A 21,223-nucleotide genomic window follows, 5' to 3' on the forward strand; every position below is an offset into this window, starting at 1 on the left:
GCTGAAACTGCAAGTTTCGGGATTGGGAGTGTGTGTAACAGTTTAGGTCTTCCGGCCAGCCGGAACCACCCACACCACCGCTCAAGCAGTGTGGGGCGGACCACTTCGGAGCTCCTGGAGGTGGTCTCGGATTAGAGTGGCAGCTGCCGTAGCCAATGGGCTTGGGCATCATTGGGCCGGAAACCTATGAGAAATCCGGTGAAGGAGTCGAGGATAATTTGTTTAAGGATGTAGGTACGGGTTTGAAGGAACATGGCCCTGTGTCAGAGGTGGCGGCGGCTCCGGCTGCCGGGCTTGCAAACCTGCCGGCTACACACGGTGCGTGAGGTACCCACCCAAAAGTTAAGAACCGCATCGGACCCAGACCAGGCCCAAAGTGCAGGCTCCCAACCCCTGCCTTGAGCCCCTGAATCCGGCCCCGCTAAGCCGTTAGTTACAGCCATCTTTTCCTTAGAGTCGACCACCAGGAGAGGCTAGGGCTCCTAGTCTAGAGCCCTGTATCACCCAGCCCTCTTAAAGGCCTGGGTTTAGGATTAAGGCCACTTCGGTACCCTCACCTCCTACCAGCTTCAATCCCAGGAAGGAATGATGGGGCCTGAGTTACCTCCTAACATCTTTCTCTCCAGGCAGCTGTGCCAGCCCCTCCACAGTGGTTGGCAGAGCGGCTCGGCCTTTTTGAGGAGCTATGGACTGCTCAAGTAAAGAAGTTAGCAAGCGTGGCACAGAAGGAGCACCGGACTATTAAGATATCACTTCCTGGAGGCCAGAGGGTGGATGCTGTGGCATGGAGCACAACCCCTTACCAGCTAGCCCAGCAGATCAGGTACCAGCCCATTTTGTACCTACCAGGATCATCCTTCAACCTCTGTATTTCGCTGGACTCGAGCAGAGAATGAAAATTATGCCTGGTATCTATTCCATCTCTATCAAGATCGCCTTTTCATGAGAATTCATTTTCATCTGGTTTAGTTTCAGAGTCTCTACCCTTTGTTTATTATCCATTGGGAAAAGAAATGATAGGTTTTATTGCTCTGGTGACACCTTTCCCCATTTGCAAGCTTAGAACTATTGAGAGATTAGTCCCTGTCTTCCCCTGTGGACTGTGACCATGTCTTTTTCTTTGTCCTCACTTCCCCCCCCCCACTCCCAATTCCCAAGTTCAACATTGGCAGATACTGCAGTGGCTGCTCAAGTGAATGGAGAACTTTATGATCTGGAACGGCCTTTGGAGACAGATTCTGACCTCAGATTTCTGACATTCAGTTCTGCAGAGGGCAAAGCAGTAAGTTTCTTCCTTTTCAGGAATACAGTGACAACTAAACTAAGGGATTTTTAAGTGGGCATATTTCTAGTATTTCTTTTGCCTCAGTTTCTCCCTTTGCAGTTGGGAGGGAGACCTACCACAGACTGCTTGTCTTAACTAACCCTGGATAAGCTAGAAACTTAGGATGAAAATTTTCAACATAGGTCCATTAAGTAAACATCGTTTGCACTAGCAAAAAGGAAAGCTGAAAACAGAAGGGTAATATGCCAGTTCTGTCACTTCAACCCTAGAGACATACATCATAAGTTATCTGTAACATATATTTTTTTATAAATTTTTTTTAATGTTTGTTTACTTGTGAGAGAGACAGAGACAGAGGTGTGAGCGGGGGAGGGGCGACAGAGGTTCGAGAGAGAGGGAAACACAGAATCTGAAGCAGGCTCCAGGCTCCGAGCTGTCAGCACATAGCCCGATTCGGGGCTCAAACCCACAGACTGTGAGATCATGATCTGAGTCAAAGTCGGATGCTTAACTGACTGAGCCACCCAGGCACCTCTATGGCATATATTTTTTAATTCTAACTTGGCTTCCACAACTGAGCACATAATTCCTCCTCCCTACTTTGTCTTCTTCATGTCAGCTTGGGTAATATAGATCTCATCTACTAGGATCCAGAAAAATGGAGTTTTATCATCTTCATCTAAATGGTGACCAAAGGGGCGCCTTGGTGGCTCAGTGGGTTGAGCGTCTAAGTCTTGGTTTCAGTTCAGGTCATGATCTCCTGGTTTGTGAGATTAACCCCTGTGTCCGGCCCTGCACGGACACCATGGAGCCTGCTTGGGATCCTCTGTCTCTCTCTCTGCTCTTTCCTACTAGCACACACATACACACACTCTCTCTCAAAATAAATAAACAACAAATAAATAAATGGTGACCAAATCCTAGAGGAGCGGTTGCATCACACTAGATTCCTGGAATAGAGAAAAATGTAACTAAAAGATCAAATAGAGCCCTTAGGAACTATGGTCTTGAGAAGGTAGTTTACTCTGAAGCCCTAAAAGGGGATGTTATAGGAGCAGAAAAAGAAGCCTAGGCCCTGCTTCTATGCTGTAGGACCAGGAAGCACTGAGGAGTGGGAGTGGGGGTTACCCCTGTCTGCGCATGTTTCTACTAGCCTTTTGTTTTCAGTTTTTCCTCCTTTTTACTGTTTAGTTAGTATTCACCTCCAAGGTCAGATTCCCCATCTTGTGATAGTTATTTCTAGAAGAGCCATACTGGTTTCACGCCAGCTTCTCTGAGAAGAGTATCAGAGAGTGAGGGGTTAAAGAAGGAGGTTATGAAAAAAAATAAAATAAAAAAACAAAGGCGGTGGTTATGAACTCCTTTCTTGTGAACCCAGGTGTTCTGGCACTCCAGCACCCATGTCCTGGGAGCAGCAGCTGAACAGCTCCTAGGTGCTGTCCTCTGCCGAGGTCCAAGTACAGAATGTGGCTTCTACCATGATTTCTTCCTGGGAAAGGAACGGTGAGTAGTGCAAGCAAAGAGGAGAATGATTCTGGAGTGGTTTCTTAGATATTTCACCATATTTTATTTCATTTGTCAGGTTTTTGGAATTTAATTGACAAAGTAATCTATTAAAAGTGTACAACGTGAGGGGCGCCTGGCTCAGTCAGAAGAGCGTGCGACTCTTCATCTCAGGGTCGTGAATTCAAGCCCCGTGTTGGTTGTAGAGAATTACTTAAACTTTTTTTTAAATGTTTGTTTATTTTTGAGAGAGACAGAGACAGAGCATGAGTGGAGGAGGGGCAGAGAGAGAGGGAGACAGAATCTGAAACAGGTTCCAGGTTCCAAGCTTTCAGCACAGAGCCCGATGCAGGGCTCAAACCCACAGACCTCAAGATCGTGACCTGAGCTGAAGTTGGATGCATAACTGACTGAGCCACCCAGGCGCTCCTTAAATAAACTTTTAAAAATAAAAAAATAAAGTGAACAAGCTGATAATTTGATATTTATATTCATTGTGAAAGGATTCCCACGATTGAGTTAAATAGTACATTCATCACCTCACTTCATGTGTGTGATTGCTTAAGGTTTACTCTTAGCAAATTTCATTCATACTGTATAGAATTATCAACTATAGTCACTATGTTCTACATTATCTTCTCAAACCTAATTCATTTTATACTGAGTTTGTACCGTTTCACCCGAGTGGTTTCTTCATCCTCTTCTGGGGCGTCAGGGATGTTCAATTTGGAAGAGAAAGTTTAGAGAAGGGCCTCTCCAGGCCTTTGCTGTGACATTGGTGCCAATTTCTCCCCTAGTCCATGCTTTTCCTTTTCTGTCTAATTCTCATTGAAACTTCTCTAGTCTTTATGAATTCTTTGGCTTTTATTTTTTACTTCATCCTTCATTACTATTGCCTTAATTATGTCTGTCTGTATTGTCTGCATCCGACCTTTAACATATAGAGCTTTTGCTCCCACTGTAAAATTTATACCTGATTTCCTATTTATGTTTTCTGTCAGTTTGTCTGCCTTTACCAATAATTCTAGATGTCTGTGGAGAGCAGGGTTTCACCCCCTAGCCAACAGGTGTGGCACCCAGGTGATGCTTCTTAAAGGATGAACGCCAACCAGTTCTCACCTTTCCAGGACAGTCCGGGGCTCAGAGCTGCCTGCTTTGGAGCGGATTTGCCAGGAACTTACAGCTGCTGCTCAACCCTTCCGGAGGCTAGAGGCTTCCCAGGATCAGCTTCGCCAGCTCTTCAAGGTGGGGTGGGGGTGCACACATTTAGGAGGACGATCCAAAAGCATGGGGGAAAGGGTGATTGTCTCCTAGGACACCTTTTTTTTCTTTTTAACTTTTATTTTTTTAATGTTTATTTATTTTTGAGAGGGTTAGCACAAGCAGAGAGAGGGGAGGGGCAGACAGAGAGAGGGAGACACAGAATCTGAAGCAGGCTCCTGGCTCTGAGCTGTCAGCAGAGAGCCTGACGTGGGGCTCAAACTCTCGAACCGCAAGATCATGACCTGAGCTGAAGTTGGACACTCAACTGACTGAGCCACCCAGACACCCCTCTCCCAGAACATCTTTATGGGAATAGAGACTTATCCTCACTCTTCTCCCCTTCCAGGATAACCCCTTTAAGCTTCGCCTGATTGAGGAGAAAGTGACAGGTCCAACAGCAATAGTATATGGGTGAGCGTTGTCAAAATGGAGGGAAACGGGGAGGTAGGTATACACAAAAGAAGGCCAGAAATGGGATGAGGGAAAGAAGGTAGAAGGTAGTCTGTTGTTCCAGAAAAATAATGGGAACAAGAAGTTATTTTTATCTCCCATTGCTCTTGCTGTCTCTGTAGAACAGTTCTTACATTTTTTTTCTGTCTGCTAGAGGCCAGGAGAACACCGGAAGCTCAAGAATTTGGAGACCACTAAGTGTTCCCTCCTTTCCCCCAGGTGTGGCATGCTGGTAGACCTCTGCCGGGGCCCCCACCTTCGGCATACTGGACAAATTGGAGGACTGAAGCTGCTGACGGTCAGTTGTGAGGGCAAGGTTAGGTTAAGACTCCTGCTTTCACTGGGATGAGCAGGGGAGTAGGAAGATGCTCTCTCAGCCCCTTCTCTCCTCTTATAGCTAAGGGAGGAATCCAGTAGGAGGAAGATTTCTTAGTTCCTGCCTTCCACAAACTCCCAGTGTGATGGCAGCTGCTGGACATCCTGCCGGGGCTCAGAAGCCAATTCACAATCCGTAGTTGGACCTCAGTGCTAGGGAGGTGGAGAGGGAGTGTGAGAACAGTCTGGACAGGGTCACATAGGGGGGGTTGCTGTGGAAAGGGTGTGTAGAACCCCACTGGGCAGGTACAGGGAGAGTATTCTAAGTTTAAGGCATGACTTTTATGAAAATCCTGTGCCTGGGCCAGGTGAGTTATTTGTTTGGTGGAATGGGAGCAGGGAGCGAGGGGAGAGGCAGGAATGTGCAGCCAAAAGCCCTGGACTAAAAACCTCTCATCCGTGCTTAGTCCTGGCTCTGCCATAGGTAAAGTATGTGGCCTTGGGTAAATCTCCTTACCCATTTTCCCCATCTATAAAATAAGACTGTTGTTAATTCCTGTCCTACCAATAAATCCATGTCACAGAGACAAAGTCAATTAACACAGGTGAAAGTGGTATAAAACGCTGGCTGTTTCTTGTTAAATTGTTTGAGGAAAGAGTAGGCAGAAGCATTTGAATTTCATGTGGCCAGGAATAGGGCATAGTGGAGATTGATAAGCAGGTAGATAGAAACAAGAACAACAACAACTGACATTTGACCAGAGCTGAAGGTTACTCCCATGAGTAGTCATTGATTAGAGGTGGGGAAGGAGGGCTCTAGTACAGAGAGAATGTACTGGTGGGAGAATGGGGAGAAAAAGAGGTGGCAGGATAATAAGGTTAGGCTTGAACAGGATACAAATGGGAATTAAGCATCCAGTGTGTCTAAGGCTGTAAACATGGCAGGGGTTCTGAGGGGTATCACGCTGGTGGAGGCAGTGGAAAATGGAGTGAGTGCTGAGACGGGACATTTGTGGTGCGTGTCGTGTGCTCAGAATCAGACGAGCATCAGCGAAGGAGAGCTTGGGTGCCCGCAGTCCCTCATCTTCCCTTTGACTCCCTCTGTTTTCCCACAGAACTCGTCATCCCTGTGGAGGTCTTCAGGTGCCCCAGAGCCACTGCAGCGAGTGTCAGGGATCTCCTTCCCCACAATGGAGGAGTTGAGAGCCTGGGAAGAAGGGAGGGAGGAAGCGGAGTTACGGGACCACCGGCGCATTGGGAAGGTACAGAGATTGGAGAAGGAGAGGGTGCGTGAAGGAACCCAATTGTGAAGCTGGGAGCAGATTCTGAATCCAGCAGATTGAGCAGCTCCATCAGTTATTTCTTCTGGGTTCCAAAGTCCTTGCTTCTCTCTCCAAGTGACATTGCCATTCCTGACTCAGGCACAGGAGCTCTTCTTCTTCCATGAACTGAGCCCCGGGAGCTGTTTCTTCCTGCCTCGAGGGACAAGGGTGTATAATGCACTGGTGGCTTTCATCAGGGTAAGGGGGCCTCCAGTCCAGAGGAGGGACGACCAGAGAGGAAATCGGGACCCAGAAGCCAAGTGTTAGAAGAGCGGGATTAGAAGCACGAACATAAACATTATAAGGTGCTGGTGGCCTTTAACAAGGTCCTAGGAATGTGTGGTCCACAGAGTGGGGAGCGTAGAGAGGGAACATGGTACTTAATAGGTTATAGCCGAGATCATCCTGACCTGAGGTCCCCGGAGGATCACACATCTGCCTCTCCCCCACTCTGCCTTCCATATTTGTGCCGTCCTCCCCCAGTCACTCTGTCTTCCATATCCTGTGCCCTCCTCTCCAGGCCGAGTACACCCGCCGTGGTTTTTCTGAGGTGAAAACCCCCACACTGTTTTCTACGAAGCTCTGGGAGGTGTCAGGACACTGGGAGCATTATCAGGAGGATATGTTTGCCCTGCAGCCCCCAGACTCTGACAGGCTCTCCAGCTCCCTGAGTGACCACGCTACTAGCCATCCTGCAGACACACTCGCCCTGAAGCCCATGAACTGCCCTGCACACTGGTGAGCTAGGAGCCAAGAGGCCTGGGTCCTCCCAGGGCTGGGGGTAGGCAACCAGGTTGCTGAATATGAAGTAATAGCGCCTTGGCAGAGCACTAGGACACCTGATTCGAGTCTTAAATCTGCACTCCAGATAACCTTGTGAATTTGGGAAAACCATTGTGTCTCTCTGAGCCTTAGTCTCCTTGTATAACATCAGGGGTTTGGAGTTGCTGTCCAAAGTTCCTCTTTCACTTCAGTGCCTGTCACACAATAGGGGCACAGTAAACGAAGTCTGCTGCTATTGTTCTGAGAAATGCACTTTGAACCAGGAAGGGCTCAAACTGTGCTGAGTGGGATGGACAGGACTTGGGGGGAGGACATGCCCAGGCTGGGGAGAGGGCGTGCTGATGACGCAGAGAAAGTAAGCAAGCACACTGGGCAGAGATGCAGTCTGTGGGGGCTGCTTTTCCCTGTGGCCCTGACCCTTCCTCATCCCCATCTCAGCCTGATGTTCGCTCACCGGCCCAGATCCTGGCGAGAGCTGCCCCTGCGCCTGGCGGACTTTGGGGCCCTACACCGGGCCGAGGCCTCTGGCAGTCTGGGGGGACTGACCCGGCTGCGGTGCTTCCAGCAGGATGACGCTCACATCTTCTGTGCACCGGATCAGGTGGCCCTTCCCCAGCTCCACCAAAGCATTTCTAAACCGCCTTCCATTCTCCATTTGAACTGCCAACACTCCTGCTCCCTGTCTCCCTCTTTATATACTACAACTCAGTTATATGATAGCCCCAGCTTTCCTCTATGTTTTTGCCCTGTGTTTCCCCCAAAACTCCCATCACTCCAGAACTCTAGGTTGCACACAACTCACTCACCCTTATTTTCTGTCCCCAGCTTGAAACAGAGATACAAGGCTGTCTTGATTTCCTCCGCTCTGTCTACACTGTCCTTGGCTTCTCCTTCCGCCTGGCTCTATCCACCCGGCCATCTAGCTTCCTGGGCGAGCCTTGCCTTTGGGACCAGGCTGAGCAGGTGAGGAGGCAGATAAACCACTCTCTGAGGGCAGAAGAGGGGAGATGGGAATCGGGGTCCTCAATAGAGGCATGTGCCAAGCAGGTCATTTGTTGGGGGACTGGAGGGGTCTGTTGCTTATAAAGTCTAAAATGATACATTCCTCTCTCGTCTCATTCCCTTTAAAGGTCCTTCAACGGGCCCTGGAAGAATTTGGAGAACCCTGGGAACTCAACCCTGGAGATGGTGCCTTCTATGGGCCTAAAGTAAGTTGGGGATCCTCCTAAGAGTTGTATTTATTCATTTTTTGTTTTGTTTTATTAGGTATTTAATAGACACAAAGGAATATTTTTTAACTTGTATAGGATAGAAAGAAGAGCAATATATTTCCTGGCCCCGTGGAGCTTATGGTCCTGTGAGGCGTGTGGGAGGCAAATAGGCATTTCAGGGCCACTGAACCCGCGCTCGCAGGTACCAAGGGAGCATATCATTCAGGAGGGAGGGTCAGGAAAGGCTTCCTGCAGGATTCTCTTTCTTCACCTTTTTTTTTTTTTTTTTTTTGAGAGAGAGAGAGAGAGAGAGAGGGAGAATCCTGTGAGGGGAAGAGAGAGAAGCAGGGCTTACCCAGGGCTCATGTTTTCCCTGAAGTGGGGCTCGGGCTCCCCCGATGTAGGACTCGAACTCATCAACTGTGAGATGATGACCCGAGCTGAAGTTGGATGCTTAAAGACTGAGCTCCCCAGGTGCCCCTGCAGAATTCTCTTTCTAACCTTAGAGGTCATTGTTGGCCAAGGAAAGAGGGGTTCCAGGTGGGAACAGTGCAGGCAGAAGGTGGAGGCAGGGTAAACAGGGCAAGTTGGAAGAAGTAAAACAAGTCAGGGGGAAAAAAGAACTGGAAAGTGTCTACTGGATTCCATGAAAAGGCTGTTAGATGTTGAAGCACCATTTCTGGTACAGAGGCTGGGGTGGGAGTCAGAGGTAAATGAATGAACATAACTCTTTTGAGAATTTTGGCTCTTAAAAAGCAAAGGAGAGTAGCAAGAGGGGCCTGGATAGTCAAAAGAGATTTTGATGAAGAGAGAAATTCAAGAATGTTTAGCTCTGATAAAAGAGAGCGTGTTTGAGTCAGGGAAAAATTGAAGTTGTAGAAGGGGTTTCAGTGGAGGGAAGTTCTTGGGGAGGTTTGAGGGGTGGGATTGAGAGCCCACAAGAGGCCACCTCTGCCATTGTTCTGGAGGCAGGAAGAAAGGCTGGAGGCATATGCAAGGAAGTCTATAAGTGTGGTGACAGGAAGTTGAGACACTTTTCATCTCATGATGTCATTATCTGATTTCCCCATAAAATGTGAAACAGGATCATTTGCTGAGATGGGAGTAGGGAAGAGGGGAGTTGTTAGTGGGGGCAGTGAAGATAGGAAGAGAGATGAGAAAGCTTGAAAGTCCTTGAGGAGAACAGGACACAAAACTGATTAGGGCAGCAGGGGATTACCGACAGCAGTCAGGGTCCACTTGAGGTTCAGAATAGGGATTTGCATGGCGGCATCAATCCCCGTTTATGTATCTGTTGTGGTATGGGACATGCTGGGCAGCTCTGAGCAGTTCTGTTGCAGGGGCAAGGAGGTGGGGGGCAGGAGTGCCACCAGGTTGAGGATTTGCCATGGGGATGTGACAGAAGAACAGTGATAGAGGGGAACCTGGGAAAGTGGTTCCAGCCGCATGGGGAAAGAAGGAAAGGTGGATGGAGCCTGTGAATGGGAAGGAAATAGAGGAATTAAGCAACCTGGAAATTAAAGAGCCATTTGTAGGAATAATTGTCAGAGCCAGAAAACCAAGAGACAGTAATCAGAGCAGGGTGTGTGATGGACTGTTCCAGAGGTGTAGCCATTCTGGGCGATGACAAGATGAAGGCTGTATCCATAGGGTGGGTGCAGGTGAACATCCCGGACATGACGAACTCAAGGAATTCAGAGGCCAGGGTGTGGGTGGGTCATTTGTGTCAAAGTCCCCTAAGGTCATAATATCATTATCAGGTAGAAAGAGCTACTGCTGGGGTGTCCAGTGAGTGAAGTAAGAGTACAACAGAGCTGGGTGAGGAGTCTCTCAGAACAGCCTGGCACGTAGGCAGTGGAAGGTGGGTGGTGCGGACAGTAGAGGGTACTGCTTCTGGTTGCTTTTAGGCCTCCGTCTCTCTCCTCCAGATTGACGTGCACCTCCGCGATGCCCTGGGCCGGCCCCATCAGTGTGGGACAATCCAACTTGACTTCCAGCTGCCCCTGAGATTTGACCTCCAGTACAAGGGGTACAGAACCGTGCTCATCCCCTTTTCCCTTGGCTGCTAGTGGAGTAGGTGGAGAACAGCGTCTCCTTCTATCTTTGTCCCTAACATGAAACTCAAATCCTCTACACCTTCACCAGAGCTGAATATTGCTTAAAAACCAGAAGGTAATCTTGTGTGCATATCTTGTGACACTTCCTCTATTCCCTCCTCCTTTTTCCCTCCAAGGCAGGCGGGGGCCCCAGAGCGTCCAGTCGTCATTCACCGAGCAGTGCTAGGTTCTGTGGAAAGGATGTTGGGAGTGCTAGCGGAAAGCTGTGGTGGAAAATGGTGAGAACTCTGGCCCCAGATTTCTGTTCTGGTCCTCAGACCAGATGGTACATGCCCCAGATCCTGGTGCCCTTAGACTCACTCTTCTCTTTTCCTCTCAAATCTGCTCTCTGCAGCCGTATTTGTAGTCGAGCTAGAGTAAAGAGTTTGCCTTCCTCTCTTCTCTCTCAACCAGGCCACTGTGGCTGTCCCCGTTCCAGGTGGTGGTCATCCCTGTGGGAACTGAGCAAGAGGAATATGCCAGGGAGGTGAGGAGAAACTGAGGGTGCATGCACAGGGGCTAACGCAGGACTACGGCGAGTCCGGGGCTGAGCAGTGGGTAGGAAGAAGTCACACAGCACAGTAGAAGGGGAATAGCACTTGGAGCCACAGGACTGGGCTCGAATGGGTCCTGACATATATGCTGGATATTCCACATCTGAGAAGTGACACTAGTTCCTTGCCTCGTGTGTGAAAATTAAACAAATTCACAGATGTTAAATGCTGACAATGGAGCACTTGGTACAAAAGGGGCTTAGGTAAATGTCAGCTGCATGTTTCCTTTCTAGAGGAAGGGTGTGGACAGTACAGAGTCAAGTAGCTGGTTGGGTAGAGCAGGCAAAGCAGGCAGAGTCCGGGAATTGGTGGCAGGTGCAGCTTCAGTAGGAAGCAGACAAACTATGAGGGACTGGGGAGGGGCCTCGGTGCAGAGATGAATGAGGAGGGGTTGTCCACAAGAGCCAGAGAGCCTTGAGGCAGAGGACAGAAGACAGCATGGGGAAGATTGGTATCAGGCTACTCTAGCCCCTGAGCCTTCAGTCCCGTCCTCAAACCCCTGCCCCAGGCGCAGCGGAGGCTGCAGGCTGCAGGGCTGGTCTGCGACCTGGATGCCGACTCGGGGCTGACACTCAGCCGGAGAGTCCGCCGGGCTCAGCTCGCCCACTACAATTTTCAGTTTGGTAAGTGACCAGCAGCACAGGCCCTCCGAGCCCCGTGCTCCCCCACCAGCCTTCTACACTGTTCTTTCCTATTGGATTTGCGTTAACTAGGGCTCAGTCCCTGAGCGAGACTTTCAGGGAGCCAGGATTCAGAACACCTGAGCTGTTTGGGCCCTCAGTTCCTTCACCCCCTGACAACCAGTTCTCATCCTCAGAAGAACTTTCTTTTTCTTTTTTAAAAATTTTTTTAAATGTTTATTTCTGAAGGAGAGAGAGAGAGACAGACAGAGCATGAGCAGGGGAGGGGCAGAAAGAGAGGGAGACACAGAATCCAAAACAGGCTTCAGGCTCTGAGCTGTCAGCATAGAGCCCAATGTGGGGCTCGAACCCACAAACCATGAGATCATGACCTGAGCCAAAGTCGGACGCTTAACTGGATGAGCCACCCAGGCTTCCCATTTCTTCTTTTCTTTCTACCACTAATTTATTCTTTGAATTTGTGCAAGTCATAGAAGATCACATCATAAGCATGAAAAGCACTTTCTTACCTAGTGCAGAATAATATTCTCAACAAAACAAAAAAAGTACAAAATCACAGACATGAGAAAACATTCGATGAGATTTGGGTTATTGCAACATATGTTAGAAAGTGAATACCTTCAAGAGTAAGGCTAGGGTTTTTGTGTAGCTAGCCAAAGTGTTTGAATTTTACCTGTTGGGCCCGTATTTTCAGACATCTCTGCTAAAGTTCCCCCTTAAGACTGAACTGAGATCATGTGAACTACATTCACCCTGGGGAAATTGCCCAAGGTTCAGAGTATTTTGATGCAAAGATAGCATTTCTTTTCAGACTCACGTTTTATTCTTAAATTTTTGTATATTTTGTCACTCCTGATGATATACATAGCAACTTTAATATTCTTTATTTTTTTAATTAAATTAAAAATTTGTCTTAATTGAAGTATAGTTGACACACAATGTGTCACTTCTATACATTACTCAGTGCTCATCACAATAAATGTAGCTACCATCTGTCACCATACAATGTTATTAGAATATTATTGACTATATTCTCTATGCTGTACTTTTCATCCCTATGACTCACTTATTTTATAATTGCAAGTTTGTACCTCTAGTCCCCTTCACCTGTGCCTTCCATCCCCCCAACCTGTCCATCCTAGCAGCCACCACTTTTTTGTTCTCTGTATTTATGAGATTGTTTCTTTTGGGGATGTGCATGTGTGTGTTCATTTCTTTTGTTTTTTAGATTCCATATATATGGGGCACCTGGCTGGCTCATTTAGTAAAGCATGTGACTCTTGATCTCGGGGTCATGAGTTCAAGCCCCATGTTGGGTATAGAGATTACTTTTTTTAAAAAGTGAAATCATGATATTTGTCTTTCTCTGACTGACTTCATTTAGCGTAGTACCTTGTGGGTCCACTCATGTCGTCACACATACAAAATCTCACTCTTTTTCAGGCTGAGTAATATTCCAGTGTACGTGTGTGTGTGTGTGTACACCCTGTGTATTTATCCATGTATCTGTCAGTGGACACTTGGGTTGCTTCCATGTCTTGGCTACTGTAAATAATGCTGTAGTAAACATAGGGGTGCATAAATCTTTTTGAATTAATGTTTTCTTTTGGGGGGGTAAATACCATGCAGTGGAATTACTAGATCATTATGTTATTTCTATTTTTAATCTTTATTGAAGACCCTCCATACTGTTTTCTATGCTGGCTGCACCAGCTTACATTCCCACCAACAGTGCGTGAGGGTCCCTTTTTGTCCACATCCTTGCCAACACTTGTTATTTCTTGTCTTTTTGGTGCTAACCATTCTTCCTGGTGTGAAAAGATTTCTCATTGTGGTTTTGATTTGCATTTCCCTGATGTTTAGTGTTGTGAAGCATCTTTTTATGTACCTGTTGGCCATATATGTCTTCTTTGGAAAATGTCCATTTAGGCCCTCTGCACATTTTCAAATATGATGATTTGGGGTTTTTTGGAATTGAGTTGTATGAGTTCTTTGTATATTTGGGGGGGGGGGTTGTTTGTTTAAGTTCATTTTGAGAGGGAGAGAAAGCAGGGGAGGGGCAGAGAGAGAGGGAGAATCCCAAGCAGGCTCCACACTGCCAGCATAGAGCCTGATGCGGGGCTCGAACCCACAAACCATGAGATCATGACCTGAGCCAAAATCAAGAATCAGATGCCCAACCAGCTGAGCCACCCAGGTGGCTTATCATTTGCAGATATATTCTTCAGTTCAGTAGGTTACCTTTTCATTGTGTTGATAGTTTCCTTTGCTATGCAAAAGCTTTTAGTTTGATGTGGTCCCAGTAGTTTATTTTTGCTTTTGTTTCCCTTGCCTGGGGAGACATACCCAGAATAAAGTTACTTAGGCTGATGCCAAGATATTATTACCTCTATGTTTTCTTCTAGGAGTTTTATGGTTTCAAGAAAACAGTTTTCTTCTGACCTCCATCCTAGCTGTTGGTGTCTGTTAGGTTAATTAACCAAAGGAGCATCAGAGAGAAAGGGACAGGAAGGATTAATCAGGGGTTAATTAGTTAGCTTTGTTTATTGTAGACCTAGTTGGAATTAGCCCTGAGGGATGATAAGGAGCAGAAACTCCTTTGCCAGATTACTTGATCCTCTCATTTTACACTCCCACTTGCCCATGAGCTCTTAGAGCAAGTTACCCCATGACCCCACGGGCTTGCATGTGTTTCTTATACCCCTGCCACCCTCCCCTCTCTCTAATGCCCACACACACAGAGTTTCTCTCTGGGTCTGCTTCTTGGTCTGTTTGTCTTTTTCTGTGGCTGACCCTACTGTCTCCGACCCCTAGGCTCGGGATTGGAAGTGATAAGGCATGTGGAGAATGTCTGGAGCATTTCCTTATCCGTCAGGATGATCAGGAAACTGGAAAGCAAGAGGCAGCTAAATATACCCTTTTCCTGAACCTTATCCGGCCTCTGCTCTCACCCTTCCTAAAGATTTAGGTCTCTTGAATTTTTGTATATCCCATGTAGAAAAATGTGCCCTGACGGTCTTAAACCTCCCCTCTTCCTGCAGTGGTTGGCCAGAAAGAGCAGAGTAAGAGAACAGTGAACATTCGGACGCGAGACAACTGCCAGCTTGGAGAGCGGGACTTGACTGAGGCCGTGCAGCGGCTGCTGGAGCTGCAGAACACCAGGGTCCCAAACGCTGAGCGAGTGTTCTGAGCTTTCATATACAGTTGCGGCAGAGACTCGCGGGAGCTGCCAGCTTCCCTTCAGGTGGAAGAGCCCGAACTGACCACCAGAATCCAGAGGCCCCCAGGCCCCTCACAACAAGTGTGGAGGCATGAGCTTGCTCTCCTGGAAAGAGACTTGATCTGGGGGAAGCTGTAGCTGTTTGGATGTGAGAGGAGTGAAGCAATAAAGAATAAACTTGAAGCTTCCGGGTATGTGTCTTCATCTCTGATTCCTGAGTAGGCATAAAAGGGAGTTTGACCCTGTCTCCATCTCTTTCATCCTGGGGTGCTGGGGAAGCAGAAAGAGGGTGGCCCTGGCCTCCCCCTGGGAGGGGCGCTCCTGGGGTAGCTGTTCTGTCCCCTACCCAGGATTCCTTAGTGCCCGGTTTCCCCAGCCCAGTTCAGCAGGTGTACTGCTCCACAGTAGGCAGCATGCAGACAGAAGACTTGAACCGAAAAGGCAGGTCTCAACATCTCTTACTCCATGAGTCTCAGAATCCATTTCTCTGGGGATCATAAGAATGCTCTCCTCCCCTCACCCCAGTTCTCCTCAGTCCTCTCAGAAGGCTTCAGGGTGAATTTGGGAGGAGTGGCTGCCAGGCCAGAGGAGGAGCAGCCGGGACTGAGTCATGGCAGGAAATAGGAGGGAGGGAGTGATCCCCAGATAGCTGAATAAAAGGAGAAGGAGCCAGCCCCAAGGTTCACAACAGCAGTAACAGCAACCGGAGAAGCAGGCTCCCAGCAGCCCAGCCCTTCAGATCCAGATCTACCCGAGACGACCCACCTCCTGGGTGCCACTGACCAGTCCTTGCCCCAGGATGGGGACCATGCACAGAGCAGCCTTGGTCTTGGCCTGTCTGGCTGTTGCTTCTGTAGCCTCCTCTGAGGGAGGTGAGTTGGGGTTGGAGGCAGCATTGGGCAGAGGCCCTGGCCAGTGTGGGCCTGGTGCCTGGGTCCAGCCATCCTCTGAATGGCTCATCACCAGAAGGGTGATTGTCCACTTGGCCTTGGTCCAAGGTGGGCCTGGGTACTGGAGCCGAGGCTTTAACCAGGGAGGGGAGCAGGTGCACAGAGGGAGAGTTTCCTAGAGCTTGCTGTCGGAAGACATAAAACTGGAATAAAATGGACAATTCAGTGGGTGGCTAGACTCTCAGAGTGAGGGGATCTGCCTCAGTAAGATGTATATATGGGGCCTGTCAGGCAGGGGCGAGAGAAAGAATGGGGCCCCCTGGCTACTCAAAACTGATTTGCTGACCCAGAGAGCCTGGACTCTTCCCTGCCTGGTTAGGAGAGGAGTGGAGAGGGTGTCCGTCCACAGGGGATCAGACACACTCTATCTAGCACACACATAATCTGCTGGATGCTGGACAAAGTGCTAGCAAGGGAAACTGTTGAGTGCCACAGATCTGGTCTGTATCTGGAAGGCCCGTCTGTTCCTCCCAGGTGCTAGTCTTTGGTGACTGCACATCAGCTATAGGCGATACCTTTCCCTGCAGCTGTGGGGCAGTTTGCCTCAGGGGTTTTGAATCATCCCAGTCCCCAAGTCCTAAACTGAAACCTAAGCTAAGGAGGATCTGGGACCAGCTGAAGGAGAGGCACTTAAACTTCAGTGTGGGCTTCTTATGAGAAGGCCCACAGATGTTTAAAGGGCCTAGAGGAGGTAAACAGATGAGACCCCAACTAGTTCAAAGTTGGAACTTGCTCCTGTAGAAAACTAGAGAAGCATCAGAGCTGAGAGGCTGAGAGGAGGAGAACTCAGGAGCCCTGAGGAAGAGACACTGACAGATTAGGGTTTCCACCACCCCATTCCTCCCACCCCAGCCCCATGTCACATTCCCTTCAAGCCTGGACTCAGGAAACCCAAGGCTTTGAGCCTGGTGGAGGTGAGGTTGTCAGAATATCATGGCTTTCTCAGAACCCAATCAGTCACACCTAGGTGGGTTTGGGGAGGGGGGTGGGTGTGGATTGATTAGGGGACATGGGACAGGAGGAGTACGGAAAGGCTTCTGGTGTCTTGGTCATCTTGCCTACACCCTTGATGTCTACTGTCCCTGCATCTTGCGCTTGGGGCCAAGAAAGGGCTCCTCAGAACCACCCTGACTCCCCCCTCTTCTTTCAGACTTCAAGGCTCAAGGGCAGAGGGAGCTGGGGCCAGAACCCCTTACCTATCACATTCAAGAAGGTGAGAGTTTGGGTGAGCAGCATAGGATTGGGGGGGGGGGGGGGAGGAGAAACTGTCCACTCTATCTCCCCTCTTACCTCTAGTTGGCTATGCAGCACCCCCCTCCCCACCCCAGACCCGAGCCCTCCCCATGGATCACCCTGACACCCCTCAGCCTGGCTTTCACTTTGAGGGACAGAGTGAAGGTAAGTCTACCATGCACCCTTCTCAGTTACCCACTCCCACACCCCCCCCCCCCCCCCCCCGCCCCAGGTTGCTGGTTGGGCTTACTTCCCGTTCTTCAGATGGGGAGGGGTGAGGAGGGGTGAGGAGGCCCTGCCCATTCCTCGCTCTGGTTACAAGGTGGGGGGGGTCACTCACACACTCCTCCTCCTGTAGTACAGACCCCTCCCGCTCAGGAAGCCAACCCTGCCCAAGAGGAGGAGCTGCCCCCTCCCCAACTCCCCATGGGAAAGAAAGGTGAGTGCTTGCCCATCCCCCTCCTCCCCCTGCCACTACAATCGTGCTGCCATCAGTCTGACCCTTGCTTCTTTGTGCCCTCACTCCTGTCTTGCAGTGGAGTCCCCTCTCCCTCAGGAAGCCATCCCCCTCCAAGAAGAGCTGCCCCCTCACCAGGCCCCTGTTGAACAGAAGGAAAGTAAGTGACTCCCTCTCCTCTTCACCCTCCCCACTGATGCGCGTGGGCTTTGGGGGCCCTGCCACTCACTCGCTGTATAACCTTGGGTAAGTTATCTCCCCAAGCCTTAGTTTCCTCATCTGGGAAAATGGGGAAACAAGACCTCTTTTATAAAGTTATGAGATTAAGTGGCATAAAAGGCACATTTTGTTTTCTCTTGTGTCTGTACTGACTTCCTCTTTATGAGTGGCAACTGGCCACGTCCCCCTCTTGTAGTCCATCCCAACATGGCTTCTGTTTACACATCTGCTTCCACCCTAGTAGACCCACCTTTCCCACATCAGGAGGAAATGACCTTCCCATCTAAGCAGAGAGAGGGTGAGTGACAGCTCTGGTCTGTCCGTGCCCCTGATTTAGTGCTCAGGGCCCTGGGGTGGGAAGCCTGAAGCTTAGGAGGCAGCACAGGGGAGCAGGTCTGACTTGTGGGGACTGTAAGAGTGACACGACACCTTTCATGCCCCACTTCTCTTCCCTTTCCATCAGCCATTCTGAAGGTAAAAGCCACAAGTTTATGTCTGTCTCTTTCCCCCTGTATCCTCCCAACCCTTTCTCCTCAACCCCAAGTTCTTTCAGTCCTCCCAGCTCATCCAGACTTTCTCTATTCCTCTACTCGTTCTCCTTCCCTGTTTTCCCCATTCTAGAAAAGCCTTTCATGGAACATAGCCCCCCAGAGCCTGAGTCTTGGAATCCAGCCCTGCACTGCCAACAGGGCCGGTCCCCAGGGGGCTGGGGCCACCGGCTGGACGGCTTCCCCCCTGGGCGACCTTCTCCAGACAATCTGGACCAGATCTGCCTTCCTACTCGCCAGCATGTGATATACGGCCCTTGGAACCTACCACATTCTGGCTACTCCCACCTTACTCGCCAGGGTGAGACCCTCAATTTAGTGGAGACTGGATATTCCCGCTGCTGCCGCTGTCACAGCCATGCACACCGCTTGGACTGTGCAAAACTTGTGGTAGGTGTTGGGCTCTTGGTGCTGGGACTTGTCCTTTAACCTCCAGACAGTGTGTGTGTGTGTGTGTGTGTGTGTGTGTGTGTGTGTGTGTGTGTGTGTGTGAAGGACTAGAGGCCTCGGCCTTGGCACGTAGGAACCCCAGGTCCCTTTTGTTGGCCCTACCATGGGCCTCCTTAGTGTGCTGGAAGGGCAGAGAACAGCCTCTGCTTCTTTCTTATCTACCTGCCCAGGGTCCTTTTCTGGAGCCTGGGAGGAGGACAGGAATGTGGACAATGGGCTGCTGGGCTGATCCATCCCTCTTGCTCTAGTGGGAGAACGCAATGATCCGATTCTGTGAGGCCGAGTTCTCGGTCAAGACCCGACCCCACTGGTGCTGCAACCGGCAGGGGGAGGCTCGATTCTCCTGCTTCCAGGAGGAAGCTCCCCGGCCGCACTACCAGCTCCGGGCCTGCCCCAGCCACCAGCCTGGTATTTCCTCGGGCCCCGAGATGCCTTTCCCCCCTGGGGTACCCACTCTGGACAACATCAAGAACATCTGCCACCTAAGACGCTTCCGTTCTGTGCCACGCAACCTCCCAGCTACTGACCCCATCCAAAGACAGCTGCAGGCATTGATCCGGCTAGAGGGGGAGTTCCAGCACTGCTGCCGGCAGGGGAACAACCACACCTGTATGTGGAAGGCTGTAAGTGGGCGTCCCAGCCCCCCAAGAGCCTGTCTGCCTGCCCACCCATCTCCGACCTCTGATCCTGCCGGTCCATCCATCCGTGTACCTCCCCACTGTGAGCTCGTCTGCCCATTCGTCTGCTTGCAAGTGTCCATCCATCCACTGTCTTCGTCATCTGCGTCTGTTCATCCTAAGCCTTCGTCCTGCACTCCTGGCCTCGTCCACCCGCGATCCCACACATGCACCCGTGTGCCATCCACCCGTCCAGCTCTGGCCTCACCTGACCCCCTCGTCTACCACTCCAGCTCATCTCCCGTGGCCCGTGCCAAGCCTCATTTGTGCTTCCATCCCTTCCTCCTTCCCAACACCATACATCCATGCCCTCTGGTTCTTTGTCCTTCCCTTTCAGCACCTGTGGCCGGGAGTCCCTCATCTCATAGTGTAGGGCAGTAGAGGGTCAGAAGAGAAGGGGCCGAGTGTCCAGACTTCTGACTTCCCTCTCTCTGGCCCACAGTGGGAGGATGCCCTTGATGGATACTGTTATCGGGAACAGTCTGTAAAGACCCACCACCACTCGTGTTGCCACTATCCTCCTAGCCCTGCCCGTGATGAGTGCTTTGCCCGTCGGGCTCCCTACCCCAACTATGACCGAGACATCTTGACCCTTGACCTCAGCCGAGTTACCCCCAACCTCATGGGCCATCTCTGTGGAAACAGAAGAGTTCTCACCAAGCAGTGAGTCTTGCCCGGTTCTTCCCTCTCTTCCCTTCCCCCAAACCTTCCTTCTGGGGCATCCTCTGGGGGCACTCTTGGTAAGAGCAAAACCATGGTCTCCAAGCACCATTTTGGTGCCTAGTGATGCATAAAGACCCTGACCCTTGCCTCTTTCCCACCAACATAGTAAACAGATTCCTGGGCTAATCCGGAACATGACTGCCCACTGCTGTGACCTGCCATTTCCAGAACAGGCCTGCTGTGCTGAGGAAGAGGTGAGTGAGGGCAGCAGGGGGGTCATAGTCTCCAAAGGAAAGCAGGGGAGGGGAGACAGAGGGCTAGCACTGCAGGCCACCCCTTCTCTTTAGTACCTCATACCCCCCGCCCACAGAAATAGAGGACTAGTGGGGAAGATCTTTTTCTTGGTTCCAGAAGTCTTCATTCTTTTTTTTTTTTTTTTAATGTTCATTTATGGTTGAGAGAGAGAGAATGAGCAGGGGAGGGGCAGAGAGTGAGGGAGACACAGAATCTGAAGCAGGCTCCAGGCTCCGAGCTATCAGCCCAGAGCCTGACGTGGGACTCGAACTCATGAACCGTGAGATCATGACCTGAGCTGAAGTTGGACGCTTAACCCACTGAGCCACCTAGACACCCCCCAGAAGTCTTCATTCTGACCTGATCTGCTCCCTACCTCTAAGTTCTTATTATGCCTTCTCTGGGACCCAAGCTTTAGGCATTTCCAGATGTGCACATATGTCTGTCACAAGGAATCTAGGTATGCAAGGCAGCCTTGCACCCTCTCTGGTCCCAGGAAGGGATCCAGGGAGACAAGCCGAGAGCAAGGGGACTTTGAACACCCAAGTATTGATGCTTGACCTCCATCCAACACCTCCTTCCCCATCATCTCTGCTTTACTTTTCTCCTTCATCAGAAATCAGCCTTCATTGAGGACCTGTGTGGCCCCCGACGTAACTTCTGGCGAGACTCTGCTTTCTGCTGTAACCTGAGTCCTGGAGATGACCAGACCAACTGCTTCAACACTTACTATCTGAGGAATGTGGCTCTAGTGGCTGGAGACACTGGGGATGCCAAGGGCCGGGGGGAGCAAGGCTACCGCCGGGAAGAAATATCAGCCCCACCCCCTGAGCCCAAGGAAGAGTGAGTCACCCAGAGCCTCAGAGGATCAGATTGGGGGAACCCCACCCTCCTTGAACATTCATTACAGTAAACACCTCTTGGATTTGCCATCCTCATTGTCTTTAACGTCTCACATACAAACACACCCTTCTAAGCCTGGTAGGATTTTCTTCAGTGACTGGCTCCAGAGGCCCACTGTCCTCTGAGCAGAACCATTCCACAGGCTATGATGGTACCATAACTCAACAGCTTAACTTCACTATTTGT

General features: G+C 50.1%; 2 protein-coding genes across 14 annotated transcripts; both read left to right on the forward strand.

Moving 5' to 3' along the window:
* Positions 1–160: 160 nt before the first annotated feature.
* On the forward strand, positions 161–14,826 carry TARS2 (threonyl-tRNA synthetase 2, mitochondrial). Of its 9 annotated transcripts, XM_027056270.2 has the most exons (19): positions 161–318; positions 627–823; positions 1,159–1,282; positions 2,664–2,788; positions 3,916–4,033; positions 4,398–4,462; positions 4,721–4,799; positions 5,932–6,078; positions 6,238–6,336; positions 6,659–6,688; positions 6,776–6,876; positions 7,360–7,522; positions 7,747–7,884; positions 8,052–8,129; positions 10,040–10,161; positions 10,366–10,467; positions 10,643–10,715; positions 11,291–11,405; positions 14,465–14,826. In XM_027056270.2, the coding sequence occupies exons 1-19, from the start codon at positions 253–255 to the stop codon at positions 14,611–14,613; spliced, it is 2,091 nt and encodes a 696-aa protein (XP_026912071.1). In that variant the 5' UTR covers positions 161–252; the 3' UTR covers positions 14,614–14,826. The 9 variants fall into 9 exon arrangements, 7 of the variants coding, with proteins under 7 accessions (XP_026912071.1, XP_026912069.1, XP_014940326.2 ...); XM_027056268.2 differs by having other exon boundaries at positions 6,659–6,876; XM_015084840.3 differs by having other exon boundaries at positions 6,659–6,876; positions 10,061–10,161.
* Positions 14,758–21,064, forward strand: ECM1 (extracellular matrix protein 1). 5 transcript variants are annotated; one of them, XM_053214756.1, is made up of 11 exons: positions 14,758–14,834; positions 16,744–16,806; positions 16,890–16,991; positions 17,185–17,265; positions 17,363–17,443; positions 17,744–17,800; positions 18,124–18,440; positions 18,749–19,123; positions 19,620–19,840; positions 20,007–20,094; positions 20,751–21,064. In XM_053214756.1, exons 3-11 carry the CDS (start codon positions 16,937–16,939, stop codon positions 20,979–20,981), a joined length of 1,506 nt encoding a protein of 501 aa, XP_053070731.1. In that variant the 5' UTR covers positions 14,758–14,834; positions 16,744–16,806; positions 16,890–16,936; the 3' UTR covers positions 20,982–21,064. The 5 variants fall into 5 exon arrangements, with proteins under 5 accessions (XP_053070731.1, XP_026912079.2, XP_053070730.1 ...); XM_053214755.1 differs by lacking the exon at positions 14,758–14,834 and adding an exon at positions 15,298–15,515 and having other exon boundaries at positions 16,902–16,991; XM_027056276.2 differs by lacking the exon at positions 14,758–14,834 and adding an exon at positions 15,300–15,515.
* The last annotated feature ends 159 nt before the right edge of the window (positions 21,065–21,223 follow it).

The sequence above is a fragment of the Acinonyx jubatus genome, chromosome C1 (genome assembly GCF_027475565.1).
Source record: "Acinonyx jubatus isolate Ajub_Pintada_27869175 chromosome C1, VMU_Ajub_asm_v1.0, whole genome shotgun sequence".
Lineage (NCBI taxonomy): Eukaryota > Metazoa > Chordata > Mammalia > Carnivora > Felidae > Acinonyx > Acinonyx jubatus.